At 39.0% G+C, this 16,543-nt stretch overlaps 1 protein-coding gene across 9 annotated transcripts in view; it reads left to right on the top strand.

The window, feature by feature from the left end:
* ASPH (aspartate beta-hydroxylase) overlaps positions 1–16,543 on the top strand; it is a 262,524-nt gene that overhangs the window by 157,657 nt on the left and 88,324 nt on the right. For all 9 annotated transcript variants that reach the window (XR_003002936.1, XR_003002933.1, XR_003002935.1 and 6 more), the window contains exons 18-21: positions 2,285–2,421; positions 4,734–4,832; positions 6,853–6,942; positions 11,773–11,910. Coding sequence is in view for 2 of the 9 variants with exons in the window: in XM_024742547.1 (XP_024598315.1) it covers positions 2,285–2,421; positions 4,734–4,832; positions 6,853–6,942; positions 11,773–11,910 (464 nt within the window). In the remaining 7 variants the exon portion in view is untranslated. The remainder of the gene's footprint in view (positions 1–2,284; positions 2,422–4,733; positions 4,833–6,852; positions 6,943–11,772; positions 11,911–16,543) is intronic.

The raw sequence follows: 16,543 nt of genomic DNA, 5'->3' as shown, positions 1-16,543 counted from the left end.
ATTTTTACCTGTAAGTTTTGACTCTATACTAAAGAAAATGATAGAAAAAAAATTTTTTAATCACTAAGTAAATTTGCAAACGCTTTCAAAAGAGCAGCATAAATCATCCTTTCTAACTGACCCAGGATCCCAGTGCCAAAGGCAAGGCAGACTCCCTGTACCCTAGCTTCATTATAACCAGGCCAGTGATTGGTTCTCTCTCACCTAAAACGCCATCGGTAAGCCAGGAGGGAAGAATCTAAGCCATGTGTAACCCCTAAGGTGGGTTCTCTGCTGGCTGGATAAGTTTATGTAGACAAATTATCTCGATTACACTAGGAAATGCTCATAAAAGTAATATTCAAAGTCAACTGAACTTTATATCAAGGATAAGAATTAAAGATAGTTGTGTTGCTTTGGTAGATGAGTAAAATCTGTGACAGGAGTAGAACCTAAGCGATGATTGGGAACTAGAAGAAATGGTCTTATTCTAGAAGAATGGACTTATATTCATAAGGGCCAGTCCTAGGGAAGGAAAACATACAGCACACATACAGGATGGAAAAGGCAAGGCTGGGGCTGCATGGAGGCGCTCGCCGTGGGCGCAAAATCAGTGTCACTGAGTTGTCCTCTCTCCTAGGGCTCTGACATGGCTTGCTTAGAACTGTGGATTTTTTACATTAATTTTAATTTTTTTAAAATGTATAAAATATGCATCTTGATGACTGAATTTTTGGTACCCTCTTAAACTTTGCCTCTCTTGCCTCACCCTATTCCTGGCCCAGAGGAAAGACAGCCCACCAGTAGATTTAACCTTCTTTGGAAACAGTCCTTCAGTATTTGAATATAGTCTTTCCTCCGAATGAGAATGAGGCAAGTGTGCAGACTAGGTGGTGAAGTCCCTTGCGATTCAAAGTGGGGGAGGATTTGGAGATTGGACGCCAGTCCCCACACTCCCCTCTTCCTGGTTGGCAAAGTCAGCATTCATTGCAGTGGTGCAGGAAGGCTTCCTGGAGGAGGTGGCATTTAGCTGACCTTTGAAATTGGGCTACCATTTGAGAAGGCAGTCTTCTCAGGAGAGGAGAACTTTCAAAACAAAGTCATGGAAGCAGATGCAAACTATTATATATAGGATGGATAAACAACAGTGTCCTACTGTATAGCACAGGGAGCTATATTCAGTATCCTGTGATAAATCATAATGGAAAGAATATTTTTAAAAAAAAAAAGTGGAAGGGGCGGGGAGGACATGGCAGCAGGACGGACTCTCACCTGGGCCTTTGTCCTTTATCTATTTTATATAGAGTGGTGTGTATATGTTAACCCCAAACTCCTAGTTTATCTCCTGCCCCTTCCCCTTTGGTAACCATAAATTTGTGGTTCAACAGGGGAAGTTTAAAAGCATCAGAAAAGTGAGCCCAAGTGGGGCAGGTGGGGGAGGAGGGGTACAGAGAGGTAGAGTCAGATTTATTAGTGAAGGAATGAAAGGCTGAGCAAACCATCCCAGACTGGTGAGGAACAGGGAGCGGCCCGTGAGGTGAGTTGGTGGTGTTTTATGCCAGTTTTCCTGTTACTGGAGCGTCCAAATGCATTCGCTTATTGATGGTCCTACCATGTCTTGTCTGATTTTCAGTTTATGGTCAACAAAGCCCTTTAGGTAATTAATTTTGTCATGTGGACTCTCATTTTGCACATTCTCCCTTATACAATTTGTCTTTCCAACTGTGGAGAGGAGTGATGACAGTTGGCTCCTGAAATCTTCAACGTGCATCCAACAGCCTTAAAAACGACTTGAAGCTAGGTTTTCATGACTCGTGTGTGCATAGGCCCCTGTCGTCCACCAGAGGGTCCCCTAATACTGGATGATGTCTCCTTTGCTCCAGGACTAGGTCATTACTGAGAGAAGAGGACAGCATAGTACTCTTATTTGCCTGTCCTGTAGTCATAATTTTAATGATAATAAATCAAAAATATCCCAGTAAACATTTTTCAATAAGGAACTGGTAACTAAAACTTTCTTAAGAGGGAATTTGACATAAAAGGGGAAATGTTGACAAATTTAGAAAACAGGAGTGTCTTTAAAGGATTTATACTCAGCGTTATATTCAGTATCTGTTTATGGGAGTGACTGATGCCTCTGCAGCTGCAGGATGAAATTCGAATGGGTACTTAGCCATCAGTATCTAGAATCAGATTTAAGCTGGTCCTCAGGCTCTGTTGAGGAGTCTCTTACGATTTGTAGTCTCAACACAGAGGTGTACAGAATCTGCTTTTATTTCTATTTTTTTTTCTTCCCACCAATCAGGTCACATGAGGGGTTCCCTGCTTACTCTACAGAAATTAGTTCAACTATTTCCCGATGACACTTCCTTAAAGAATGACCTTGGAGTGGGGTACCTCTTGATGGGAGATAATGATAGTGCCAAGAAGGTTTATGAAGAGGTAAGCAAGTAGCAGTTTGCTACTAACAATGAATCAGATTATTTTGAACATGAAGTTCTTATCTTATTTGTAAATTGCATTTAATACACCTAATCACTCGATCTCTTTAAGTTAAATCAAATTTGTCTCATTATAGTTGACATATCCTAAATTTTATCTCCCTTTTTTTTTTTCCACTTCATCAGAAGATTTTAAATTTTAGTTAACACTTGGTACATCAAAACCTTCAACCTATAATTGTGATTTTTTTTTTTTTTTTTTTTTTGCGGTACGCGGGCCTCTCACCGTTGTGGCCTCTCCCGTTGCGGAGCAGAGGCTCCGGGCGCGCAGGCTCAGCGGCCATGGCTCACGGGCCCAGCCGCTCCGCGGCATGTGGGATCCTCCCGGACCGGGGCACGAACCCGTGTCCCCTGCATCGGCAGGCGGACTCTCAACCACTGCGCCACCAGGGAAGCCCAATTGTGATCTTTTTAAAACTTATATATTGATATTTATCAGTCCACAAGCAGCCTTTCTAAAAGTGTTCTTTGTGATAGGAAAAGGAACTGAAAAACTTACGAGCTTAAACTCATGAACTTAAAAACACTAATCTTGTACGTTTTTTACTAAAAGACCAAACTAGAGAGAGACTACAGAACGCAAGCCTTTTGAGCACATGAAATAAATGACTCACCTTTCAGAGGGCACTGACTACCTGATCTTCTAGCAAGGATACCTTTAAAAGGATGTCTGCCTTATAATGGATGCTCTAATGAATAACTGCTAAGTCACAAGTAACTATGTAATCTAGAGAACTATGACTCCTTCAAGCAATGAGGGGCGTCGTTTGGTACAAGTTAAACAGGATACCAAATGAACTTTGAAGCTGGACCAAGTTAATGCATCTGTAAAAGAAAGATGAACACGTTTACTTGTTATTCTTTACTTTAGGCCTCGGGATCAGTGGTTTTCAGGCTGGTGCACTTTGCATCAAAATGCAAATGTCCCTACTCAGTAGAGACGATATGAGTCCTTCTATTTTTAAAATGCTGTCAGGTATAGTGATTTCATACTCAGTCTCGAGACTGGGTCCACCCACAAAGTGGTGCTTTCCTCCTTTTATTGCCATTGGTCCCATAATTGGGAATCACTGGATTTGAGTGAAATCGAACCCCTTTGGGTTTTGCATAGAGGAGGGATAAAATCTGACTTAGGATTTAGTGTGTCCTTTCAGGACCCACGTGGAGAATGGTTTACAGGAGGGTGGGGCTGGGGTTCAAGGATCGGCAGTTAGGAGGCTCCTGTAAGAAGGTAGCAGAGAGATGATAGACTTGGACCAGGATGGCAGCGGTGGAGGAGGTGACAAGGAGTTTGATTCTGAATATATTGTGATGGTATCATTGGCTGGATTTGCTAGTGGATGAGGTACAGGCGCAGATGCAAGATGGAAAACACTAAAATATTGGCAGAGTGCACTGTGGACTCACCAAGAGTATGGGGTCCCTGCCCAGCACACTTACTCCTTCTGTGTAAAAGATCCCATGACTCCCTTTTCCTACTCAGGCTCAAGGGTGAAGAGAAGCTGTAGGATAGTCATCTTTTCTCTACATGTGTTCAGCTCAGACCTTCTTCACCCTTCACTCCTGGTCTGTAAACTAGTTTCTCTGAGCAGCTTCACAAGTTGAATGTTGTTTTGGTTTCTCACTGCTAATATTTACTTTAGAGGCATTTTGCATAATTTATCTTTAATCATAGTAAATGCATACGATAATAAACCATGAACTGATTGATATTAAATATTTACCTGGCTTTTATCACAGAATATTGGATTTGGTCACCACTTTATCCTCAGTCCTTAAAATAGTCTGGGTGTTCAAGAAATTTATGATGGATCGTGATATATTTTCAATGCAAATCTACATTTTCTCGTAATTAAGGCAATGTATAAAGCATGTACATAAAGAAACGTGTAATAACCATTTGGAGTTGACTTCAAGTAAAGCTAATTGAAAGCAGTTTTTCCTGATCGCTACAAAAATATTGAAGTCATGAAACTGACAGAGGTTTTGCTGATTTGCATCGTTAAAGCGATGCTTTGATGGTCATTGCCTTTTCATTCATTTCTTCATTCTTGGAGAACATTTTGAGTTGAGGGGAATTGGGGCCATTTAAGCCTAAGGTATTGCAATGAGAAAAAACACTATAGCATTTTAAGCTATAACATCATAATCCAGTCCAAGGACTGTACAGCAAAGCTAATTAAAATTTGTTGTGATGGTCATTTGTAGAATTCATAGTCCATCACAATAGCTTTTCGTTTTCTTTGAGTTTAGGTTCTGAATGTGGCACCTAACGACGGCTTTGCTAAAGTGCATTATGGCTTTATCCTGAAGGCACAGAACAAGATCGCTGAGAGCATCCCCTATCTAAAGGTAACTCCCTCCCTTCCTCTGTTTTCCTCTTCTGATCCCTTTGAGTCATTTGGACACCCTTGATTATGTATTGTAGATTGATTGGCATGCACTGCTGACTCTTTTCAATGCTGAAATGTACACCCTTGGACCGTGACATTCACAGACAGTGTGGACCTTCAGCATAGTCAAGGGTATCAGAGGTAGAAGTACCAACTATGTGAGCAGAGACTATTTGGAAAAACTTTTATGAAGAAATTCCTAAAACTGCAGTTGTTATTAGTTGATAAAATATTTTAAAATATGGACAATGTGTTAACTGTTACTTTTACAATTTAATTATACATTGAAATGACTTTGAACAGGGCTCATGGAAACCTTTACAAAGCAAGGTAACCAATGCAGACTGAATAGGTCAAATCCCCAAGAGCCTGATAGCCTTAAAGACTCAGATCAAAATATGCTATCATTTTTTTCTCACATAAAAATTGAAGTTCACCAGAATCACATTTGGTCTGGCTCAGGGGTCTCCAACAGAACTTACTGCCACAAAGGAAATGGTCTTTATTTGTATTCTCTAATATGATAGCCACTAGCCACACGTGACTTTTGAGCATCTAAAATGTGGCTGGTGTGACTGAGGAGCTGAATTTTTTATTTTAATTGTAATTTAAATAGTAACACTAGCTACTAGCTACCATATCAGCCAGGTAGCTGACTGACTACTTGTGAACTTTAAGTAGTACTTTTGTGATCCACCTTTGTGATCTCTTTCTTTCACATGACTTTGATCCGAGATCCCAAATAGCGACCCACTGATTGCAAGTAGCTTGCGTGTTCTATTTGGCCAGCATAATTCTCTTAAAAACAATTTTAATTGCTTGCCTTAGTTGAAAATCTGAACATTTTATATAATCATGCAGATTTCTGGTGTCTCTGGAAAGTTCACATGTGGCCCACATCTCAGCACAGGAGCTGAGCAATGGTATCCCCTTGAGGTGGGCATGCACCCCTCAGTCGGTCTTGGCTGTCACTGGGCCTCTGCAACCTGCCTGTTCCCTACCATAACCCTGTGGGCATGTGGGTTTTTCTGATTTAAAGTGTTCCCCTTAGATTTCCTTTCATATAATAAGTACTCTCCTGGCTCAGAGGTGAGGAAGTGGAGGGCAGGGTTGGTTAGTTAATGAGCAAAAGGGCGTTTATTTGAATGTCAGTCAGTCAGGAGCCGAGATCACAGCTCTCCTCTCATGAGTGATGCTTCTGTTCCGTGCTATTTTCCAACGTTATGCAAATAAAATTTCTTCTGAGTAAAAGATAACGGGCTCCTTGTGAAGAGGCCTCAAAGATGCAGTTTTTTAGACATTCAAATACGTTGTATCTTCATCCTTCTTTTACTTTTCTAAATTCATTCTCTTGCTTTAATATTTTCTCTCTTTCTGATTTTTACATAAATTTAAATTTCAGTTCTTTTGTGGACAGTGGGGATGGAAATCAGCTGAGTGTTTTAGGATAGGAGGTGTTTAATAAAATTAAAGATTCCAACTGGCTTTAATCCTGTTGTATGTTCTGTCAAAGATTTCATTGAAAAGTGAGGACACATTTGTTTTGAGTGGAAAAAAAATATTATTTGCAGTTGGGTCTCTATCATTTCAGACATCTATGAGCAACTAACCATTTTGGTTCAGGGATAAAAAAGCCTCTAGATGACATATGGTCAGATTTGGAGAGCAAAATAAATGTGATAGAAACTCGGACAAAGAAATTCTTTGAGAGATTGAAATACGATTGCGCCTGCAGAGACAGTTCCCCAAGCCTCAGACTGATTTTGTGGGGTATTCCACTGTTAATTGATGATGAATATATTGTTAGGTTGGAATTTATCACCTCCTTTTGGCTTTGCATTGTAAATGTTGACCAGTAACCTAATTGCCAAACTTTAATATTGAGGTGATTTTCTGATTCTTAGAAAACATTAAGTCAGTCAATGAATTAAATCTGGTATTTAATTCTTTCATAAATACTGGCACTGTCCTTTCTACAGGAAGGAATAGAATCTGGGGATCCTGGCACTGATGATGGGCGATTTTATTTCCACCTGGGGGATGCCATGCAAAGAGTTGGAAACAAAGAGGTAATGCGTTCGTGAACTTTTTGTTCTCTTTAACGGAAGATAGAGGAGGGGGAAAGTATTTCTATGAGAGAGTTACAATTGAAAAAAATGTGTTAAGCATAAACTTTTGAAGGTGGTGATTTAAACTTTTTGTAACAACCTGACAGTTCTTACTAAATCCTATAAAGAATTTTTGGGATTTGACTTTTATAATTTCTTTCAAGAAAGTATCTGAATAATCGTGAGTAGCCTGTAAATTAGTGTGCCTGTGTGTATGTCTGTGCGTGTATCTAGAGATAGATATTGCCTTGAAAAAATATTTTTAAAATTATGAAATGAAGAGATGTGTTTGAAATATTGAAAATATTTTTGAGATAATTTTACAGTTTGCCTAGATTTATTTTTATTTTATTTTGGAATTTAAAAAGTAGTTATTTTTAGAATGAAGTCTTTATTCAGCTGATTCCTAAGCACACTGAACCCAGTAGTTAATTGTGTAATTTACCTTCCAAAATATTTAATGCCAAGTTGAAGATGAATACCTATAGCTATAATAATGACTGCTATTGACACAGGAAATATAGCAGCTAAAGCAAATCACATGTTTTCTTTGTGATTATTCCTTTTTTTCTGAGTACAGTGTCAGCTTCTTTAAACATAACATTTGGTCATTAATCATGACATCATACAATGTAAATTCCCAAACTCTCACCATCCACTGTGGTTCACACACCATTGCTGGGCTGTCCTTCACCATCGCATGGCTCTAGGCTGGGCTGTCCTTAGAGTCGGGGATCAAAGGCTGTAGTGAGTCCTTGGCTTTTTGTAACCATGCATTCCATATATGTAATAAAGTGACATCTAAGGATAACATAGCTTCGGGTTTCTAAAATTAATAAGAACATGGGACCATTTGGACAATTGAGGGTTCGTTGGAGCAAGGGGTTTTGTGATGGGGTAATTGCCAGCTAGTGACAGGAACCAATTTCGGGTAACAGAAATTTGTATAATTGACACTGTTTTCTTTATACATTTCTGTGTATCTATACCTTCCCCGCTCTGACCTACCAGTCAATCAACTGGAATAGAATGAGAAATGAGAGGCAAAGAGAAAGAAGGGAGAAGAAATTGCTGATCAGTACGCACTTTTGTGTTCCTTCATTCTTTTAAGATGTAAATGCCTGGTACCTCCTTTGAATGAGAGCGATAAGAAAGATTTTGCTACAGTATCTAACACTTGATAAGTGTCCATATGTGATTGCTATAAATGTAATTGTCACTAATTAATTTACCTTTTAACATCTCATGGTCCAGGACAAAGGCAGATAAAAGAAGTCTGTGATTTATTCTCACATCTTAGATGAAAACAGCCCTTACTTCAAGGGCAAAGAATTCACTACTACACATTGTTAGGGGCTTGGGATTTGAACCTATGGGATTGTTCTATCAGCTTAATTATCATTAAGATGCAAAGAACAGCACAGTTCTTGAATTTAAATGCTCACAAAGATTCATCCTTATAGGAGAAACAAGCCTATAGAAATCCCACGTTAGCATATTCTCCATATTAGATGTTGAGTCTGAGTTGACTCTCGTGCTCTTGAGTTTTCATACCGGGAAGCAACCCTCCTTCATGCTCTTAAGCTCTGCTCCAGGCATGAAAAGAGAAGCAAACCCACAGCCTCTGTGCTGCAGAAGCTGACAATAAAGTAGTTTTGACTTTTCTCACGGGATCATTTCGTATGGGCAGGAAGTGGGAGAAAGACCAATCGTGATACTCTTGTAGCAATTCAGCCTCAGCTTTTCCCAGAATTTCTGTAACTCCCAAATCCACATTCGAGCTCCCGTCTCCTACTCAAAGTCCACAATCTACTGCCTGCCTAGTTTCTCCACACGATGCCACAGTGACAACTCACTTGTTCTCCTCTAAACGACGTTTCTTCCTGGGTTCTGGCTCTCATTGGATGGTATTGCCAGCTCCCAGGATCCAGACTTGAATCAGCTTAGCTCCGCCCTTTCCTGTGACAAGCCCCCTCCTCACTCCAGTCCGGTCAGGTCAGTCAGCTTCTTCGGAGGTCTGGCGTCCATCTCATCTTCCCTCTTGCTTGGTCGGTGTTCTAATTCCAGCCTTTGTTACCGTCCACCTCTGTGATGGCTGCGAGAACCTGGCTGTCATTTCCTGATTTAGTCTTACTTTCTTCCAGGCATCTTGGGCTCAAGAACCCCATGGTGCAAAATAGAAATAAAGCCCTCTTCCCAAACGATGGCGTTCATGGTTCTCCCAGGCCAGTTGAACCACCTGTTCTCATCACAAGTGTGTGTCCCATGTCCCACTGTGCACCACGCTCCAGGCAGAACAGGCTCCGGCTGGGGTCACGTTCCACGGGCCCCAAACGTGGCCTGGGCTTTGCTGAGTTAGACTCTCTTGACATACTATTTCTATGTAGTTCTACGTAGTTATGTAGTGAGTGTGTGTGTGTGTGTGTGTGTGTGTAAACTATACCTGGCATTAGTTTGAAGTATAGTAGACATTGATATAGACCATATTTAACAAGGTACCCAGGTATGCTTTCTGTCTATTTTAGTATTTCTGTAAAGAGGACATTTTCAGAGGATTCTAACAACTTGATCATGGATTTTCTAGCAACTTTTATTGTGAGGTAGTCTAGATGTTTAAAAAAAAAAAAGCAGTCTGGCTGAACTCATTGGGTCCCCTATATAATTGAAGGTATCATTGAAGATGATTTTTTTAAATTTTGAATATATCATTTCACAGTTTTGTTTCTCTAAAAGTTAAATGGCAGAGGGTATAAAACCAAGGGCCCTGTTTGATGCACTTTGAGTGTCAGAAAAGCTCTTATGGGCAGTTAAACATGCCCCCGTAAGCAAAGTCTCTTGCCCAGACATTCAGCCTGGTGAGTGTTAAGGCCAAGACTGAAATCTAAGACTTGTAACTCCTGAACTAGAGTTATAAGTTTTTCTATAATATGTATATTAATATAATATGATAATAATATATTTTCCTATAAGAATTTTTCTCACTACTCTAACAATATGCCCAGTCCTTAAAATGAATTGCTGATGATTAAAAATCTAATGGACTGTAAGAGTTTCCAAAAATCATCTGTTGTAATTAATAATGTTGTTTAATACTGAAAATTATAGGGAACAAAATCCTAAATTTAAATTGGACAAAAATAACTGAAATAGTCAATTTAATTTCAAAGGTAAAATGCTATATTTTTTGAAATCAATGAACCGTGAGCCGTTTTTAAAGAAATTACTTTATGGTTACCACTTACATGTATTTCAAGGAAAACATATAAGTGATTAGTATATACATTCTTAATTTGAGATATTATTGAGAAAGATAATTAAGTAAGAAGATCCCTTGTGATAGTTTTGTGTTTCTTTTAATGATACAAAGATAGAAGGAAAGAGGAATAAATTGCCAATAAATTGCCCTGGGTGATAATTCAACATATTTAGTCTTTTTAAATCTCAGATCGAGCATTTGTAAAATGGAGCTATTTGGGGTTATTGGAAAGAGCAAATGAAATTACGCATGCACAAGCTAGTAGTAAGCTGAAAAGTGTTACTGAAAATAGGAGTGGTTCTGCTATCACACTTGATTTTTCTAACGAAGGAAATTTTTTGACTTATGAATTTTAAGAGACTTAAAAGTTATTATTTCTTACATCTAAAGTAAGATGAGGTTTTATGAAGATATTCTTCTATCTTCTTACTCTGCCTGATATTAACTGCCTGTTTTCGTTGATCAAAATATGTATTTGAAATCACTCTTCAAAAGTAATCTTTAGATCAGAATTAAAATAATGGAGGTGATACCATTAGGCACTCTCCTAGAACCGTCTTCCAGTCTAAAGACAATGGGGTGAGCACGGTGCAGGAGGCATGTGGGGAGGGCCCCTGGGAGAGGACGTGGTTCGGGCATCCTTTGAAGGGTACGTGTGGAGCTGCAGACTGCAGCCAGCTGTCCCTGAAAAGGCTAGCTAGTCTTCTTGGAGGCAAGGTGTATCATGTTACAGCTAGCCTGCAACCGCAAATGTTATCCCTTATGGCAGGAAGAAAAAATACTAGGAACAAAAATTCCCTTCTGAAAAAAATCTAACGTGGGCTATCACTCTATTTACTGCTAACTCAGAATAATATTTCCTTTCGGTCTGCTTCTTTAATGGAGGATTTATACTTCGTTACATTGGGGCAGCCTTCTTCATGTGGACGTGAGAAGACTGTTCATGTTGCTGTCCGGGAATTCCCTGGTGGTGCAGTGGTTAGGACTCCCCGCTTCCACTGCACGGGGCACGGATTCAATCCCTGGTCAGGGAACTAAGATCCAGCATGCCACCAGGCGTGGCCAAAAAAACAAAACAAGGAAGTTGCTGTCCTTCTTAACATCCCAATTCAGTAAATGCAGATATCTGTGAAGAAATGATGAAACTCATACTCCTTTCCTTTGAAAGGAAACACAGACTTTAAGAAATGAAAGCTAAAATATAAACATAGTCCCCTTTTGTGTCTTAAATGATTTATCCACTCAGCAAAGTCCTAGATTCTGCTGGACACTCCGGGGAGACCAGTGAATGCAGTGGAGTCCTGTGTTCAGAGAGCTTTCAGCCTAGGAGTGAAAATAAAAAACACACATTTATTTAAAAGAATAGGTCATAATCAGAGACCCAATCAAATAGCAGTATTTTTGCCAGTGTAACAGATTTGGGCACCTGACTAGCAAGCTCTTTATTTAAAAGTCAGACCTTGTTTTTAGGGACTTTAATTGTAAAATTAGTGAAACTGCTTCGTTTCGAGTTCAGTCTTTCTGAACTCTTCCAGGCATATAAGTGGTACGAGCTTGGGCACCAGAGGGGCCACTTTGCATCTGTGTGGCAGCGCTCACTCTACAACGTTCATGGACTGAAAGCCCAGCCGTGGTGGACCCCCAAGGAAACGGGCTACACGGAATTAGTGAAGGTGAGTGTTAACTTTGTCGAGTCCTTGTCTGTCTCGTCCTCTAAATTCAAAGATGGCTTCTCATGGAAAGGAATGTCAGGGAGGAGATAGATTTTCTTTTCAGTGGCATTTGCAGAAAATATGGCAAAAAGGATCTTCATCCCATCAGCCAAGAGTTTAGGTGAGATGGTGAAGAAAGAAATTTGTTGAAGAACAGATCTCAAATATTTTGGCTTTAGGACCCCTTTGCACTCTTAAAACTTACTGAGCACCCCAAGGAGTTTTGTGTGTGTGTGTTGGGGGATTATATGTATCAATATAATTTTTAGAAATTAAAACTGAAAGGAAATTTAATCTTTTAAATGACTTCTATGAAAATAAAATAATAACTCCATTACATGTTAACATCAATAAGTTTAAAAAATACATTTTCAAAGCAAAAAAAGTGAAGTAAGAAGATGGGAATTGTCGTGTATTTTTACAAATCTCTTTGGTGTCTGGCCTAATGGAAGACAGGAGGGTTCTCACCACTCTTTCACCCATAAGTCCAGAAGCGTCCTGAGTGCAGGAGCTCCTGTCCTCATGGAACTGGGGTGCACAGCCTCCTGGCCTGTGGACAAGCGCACCCACCCAAAAGCACATCAAATCTTGTGGTTCAAGAGGTTTATAGAGCTTAATCTGCAACACCCATGTCCATTCCCAGTGGTGGGTGGGCTGGAAGTTCCAGCCTTCTAATCACCTGGTCTTTCTGGTGACCAGCCCCATCCGGAGGCTATCTGGGGCCCCATGCTAAGTTGTTTTATTAGCATAAATTCAGGTGTGCTCAAAAGGGGTCCTTATGAATGACAGAAGTCACTCCAGTTATTCAGGAAATTTCATGGGTTTTGGGAGGGAACTGGAAACAAAGACCAGGTATATTTCTTATATTATCCGAAGCTACCCTCTGGGTTTTGAGCACAGATCCCTTCTAACAAAAGAATCCTAACAGTTAACAGACGTGGGCACATTACTAGATCTCATTCAGTCATTAATAATAATGAGTCCAGTCCATTCTCACATTATATGAAAGTACCTCCCAGGGCGAGGCCACTCAGGTTGGCAGGCCTCCGTTAGATCTCATAAGTTCCAAAAGTAGGAGTGGTCTTGGCAACATATGGCTTTACCCTTTCAGACATCTGGTGTAGCTGAGCTAAGAGACAATATCTTGCCCTGAGCCTCTTCGAGGTGTTAATGTAATATTGGATTTCCCTCATTACATACCCTATTTATTCATCCTCTTACCTTCAGCTATTATTTCTCCTTTTCTTCATTTATACCCTAACTTTTCCATCCTTGGAAAGGACATTAAGTTTGGCCACTGTGCTGGTCTGGATTGCAGGCAGCTGTACTAGTCTAGCAAATACCTCCTCTCAGTTCACTCTCATTCAGGTGGGGTAGGGTTACCCAGGGGCAAAACTCGTGGGCTGTTTGTCCCACCAGGCAGTATAGCTACATTCACTCATCGGAGAGAGGTGAGAAGGGAAAAGCAAGAGTGACAAAATATTGATAATTTTGGAATCTAGGTGATGGATATATAGAGGTTTCTTATACTCTTTTCTCTACCTTTAAGTATATTTTTACATTTTTCATAATTTTTTTGTTAAAGAACATCTTGTTCTTTAAGACCTATAAGACTTCACTGATCAATTTGGTTTACTGGGGAAAAGAAATTTTCAATGAAGTTTCAATAAACGTATATTAAGTGAGTCTTCCTAGACCACGTTTATTCTATATTTTATTATAAGATCAGAATACAAAAATCAATTGTATTTCTTTACACTAGCAAAAAAAAAAAAAAACCCACTCCCAAAATGAAATTAAGAAAACAATTCCATTTGCAGTAGCTTCAAAAAAGAATATAAGATACTGTATTAGCTTGATATACCTTCAGTTGCAAAGTATCACAAACTAATTGTCTCACAGTTCTGGAGGCTATAATTCCAAGATCAAGGTGTCAGCTGGGTTGCTTCCTTCCAGGGGCTGTAAGAGAATCTGTTCCATCCCTCTCTCCTAGCTTCTGGTGGTTTTCTGGCAACCTTTGGAGTTGTGACCTATAAATTTCTGCCATCATCTTCACATGGCATTGTCCCTGTTTGTGTATCTGTCTCTGAATTTTCCCTTTTTATAAAGGACACCCTTTGTAAAAGACACCAGTCATATTGGATTAGGGCCCACCCTAATGTCTTAATTTTAACTTTATTACATCTGTGAAGACCCTATCTCCAAAAAGGGTCACATCCTGAGGTACTGGGGGAGTAAGATTCAACATGTAAATTTGGGGGTCATCATCCAACTCTTAAAAGATACTTAAGAATAAATCTTACAAAGAAGTGCAGGATATACACTGAAAACTATGAAATTGTATTGGAGGAAATTTCAAACCTCTAAAGAAATGGAAACACATTCCATGTTTATGGACCAGAAAACTTGATATTAAGATAGCAATATTTCCCAGGTTGATCTAAACTTTCAACACAATCTCTATCAGAATTCCACATGGCTTTTTTTTCTTTTATGGAAATTGACAAACGGATCCTAAAATTCGTATGAAAACACAAGGGACCGATAGCCAAAACAATTTTGAGAAAGAACAAAATTAGAGAACTTAGACTTGCCAGTTTCAAAACTTACTACATACAAATTAAAGTAATCAAGACAGTGTGATAGTTCCATAAGGATAGACATATAGATCAGTGGAATAAGAATTGAAAGTACAGAAATAAACCCTTACATTTATGATTAATTGATTTTTGACAAAGGTGCCAAGACAATGCAAAGGGGAAAGAACTGTCTTTTTCACAGGTGGTCCTGGGACAATTGGATATCCAAATGCAAAAAAATAAAGCTACCTCATACTATACATAAAAACAAACTCAAAATGGATATAGACCTAAATGTAAGAGCTAAAACTATAAAACTTGTAGAAGAAACCATAGAAGTGTTCATAACATTATTAAGTTAGGCAATGGTTTTCTTGGGTGTGACACTGAAAGTACAAGTGACAAAAGACAAAATAAATTAGATTTCATCGAAACTTAAACTTTTGTGCTTTGAAGGACATGATCAATAAAGTGAAAGTAAAATCCATAGAATGAGAGGTAATATTTGCAAGTCATATATCTAACATATATATATATATGATATAATAAGAACTCTGAATATAATAAGAACTCTGATAACTCAATATAGAGACAGATAACTCAGTTAAAAAATGGGGAAAGATTTGAACACTTATTCAAAGAAGTTAATGAATGGCCAAGAAGCCTATGTAAAGGTGATCGATGACATTTGTCATTAGGGAAATGCAAATCAAAACCACAATATGATAGCATTAACCCCCACTGGGATGGCTGCAACAAAAAAGATGAACATTAACAAGTGGTAGCAAGTATGTGGAGAGACTGGAACCCTGGAACTTTGCTGGTAGGGAGGCAGAGGGGTGCAGCCACTTTGGAAAACGATTTGGCGGTTCCTCAAAATGTTAAACACAGAGTTAAGGCCCAGCAGTTCTTCTCCTAGGTATATCCCCAAGAGAAATGCAAACATATGTTCACACAAAAATACGTCCCTGAATGTTCTTAGTAGCATTATTCATAATAGAAAAAAAGTGGCCAGTCACCCAAAGGTCCATCTAAATGATGAATGAAAGAATAAACAAAATGTAGTGTATTACACAATGGCAATAAAAAAGGAAGAGTGCCAAGGTCCATGGTACAGCATGGATGAACCACGTGTTACATGATTCTATCTATATGAACTGTCTGGGAGGCAAATCAACAGAGAGAGGAAGGGGTGAGAGCCAGGGACTGAGGAGAGGGCCTGAGGGTGAGCAACTGCTCATGAGTAAGGAGTTACTTTTTGGTGTGATGAAAATGTTCTAAAATTAGATAGTGTCGATGGCTCACACGTCTGTGAATGCACTAAAACCACTGAATTGTAAAAAGTTAATGGAGTGAATTTTATGGTATGTGAGTTATGTCTCAATAAATCTGTTAAAAATTGGGAAACTGTGATATATATGTTGTGGTTCAAGTATGTTGAAAACTAAACAGGTTTCTGGGGGTTGATGAAGAACACCTAACTTCACCATCAGTGAGGCAGGTTAGAGCATCTGCTCCATAGCCATATTGCCGGGTTTTGTTGGTTTGTCTGTTTCGTTTGGTTTTTCACTAAAGTATAATTGATTTACAATATTATGTTAGTTTCAGGTATATAACATCATGATTCAGTATTTTTACAGTTTGTACTCCCTTAGAAGTTATTACAAGATAATGGCTATAATTCCCTGTGCTATAGAGTATATCCTTGTTACTTATCTGTTTTATACATAGTGGTTTGTATCTCTTAATCCCATACCCCTATCTTGCCCCTCCTCCTTCCCCTCTCCCCCCCAGTAACCACTAGTTTGTTTTCTGTATCTGTGAGTCTGTTTCTGTTTTGTTAGATTCATTTGTTTGCTTTATTTTCCACATGTAAGTGATAACATAGAGTATTTATCTTTCTCTGTCTGACTTATTTCACTATGCATAATACTCTCTAGGTCCATGCACGTTGCTGCAGATGGCAGAATTTCATTCTTTTTTACGGCTGAGTAATATTCCATTATATATATATA

This window comes from Neophocaena asiaeorientalis, unplaced genomic scaffold, assembly GCF_003031525.2.
Source record: "Neophocaena asiaeorientalis asiaeorientalis breed wild unplaced genomic scaffold, Neophocaena_asiaeorientalis_V1.1 scaffold226, whole genome shotgun sequence".
Classification (NCBI taxonomy): domain Eukaryota; kingdom Metazoa; phylum Chordata; class Mammalia; order Artiodactyla; family Phocoenidae; genus Neophocaena; species Neophocaena asiaeorientalis.
The sequence above is the reverse complement of the archived record's forward strand: the minus strand, read 5'-3'. Positions and strand labels throughout refer to the sequence as shown.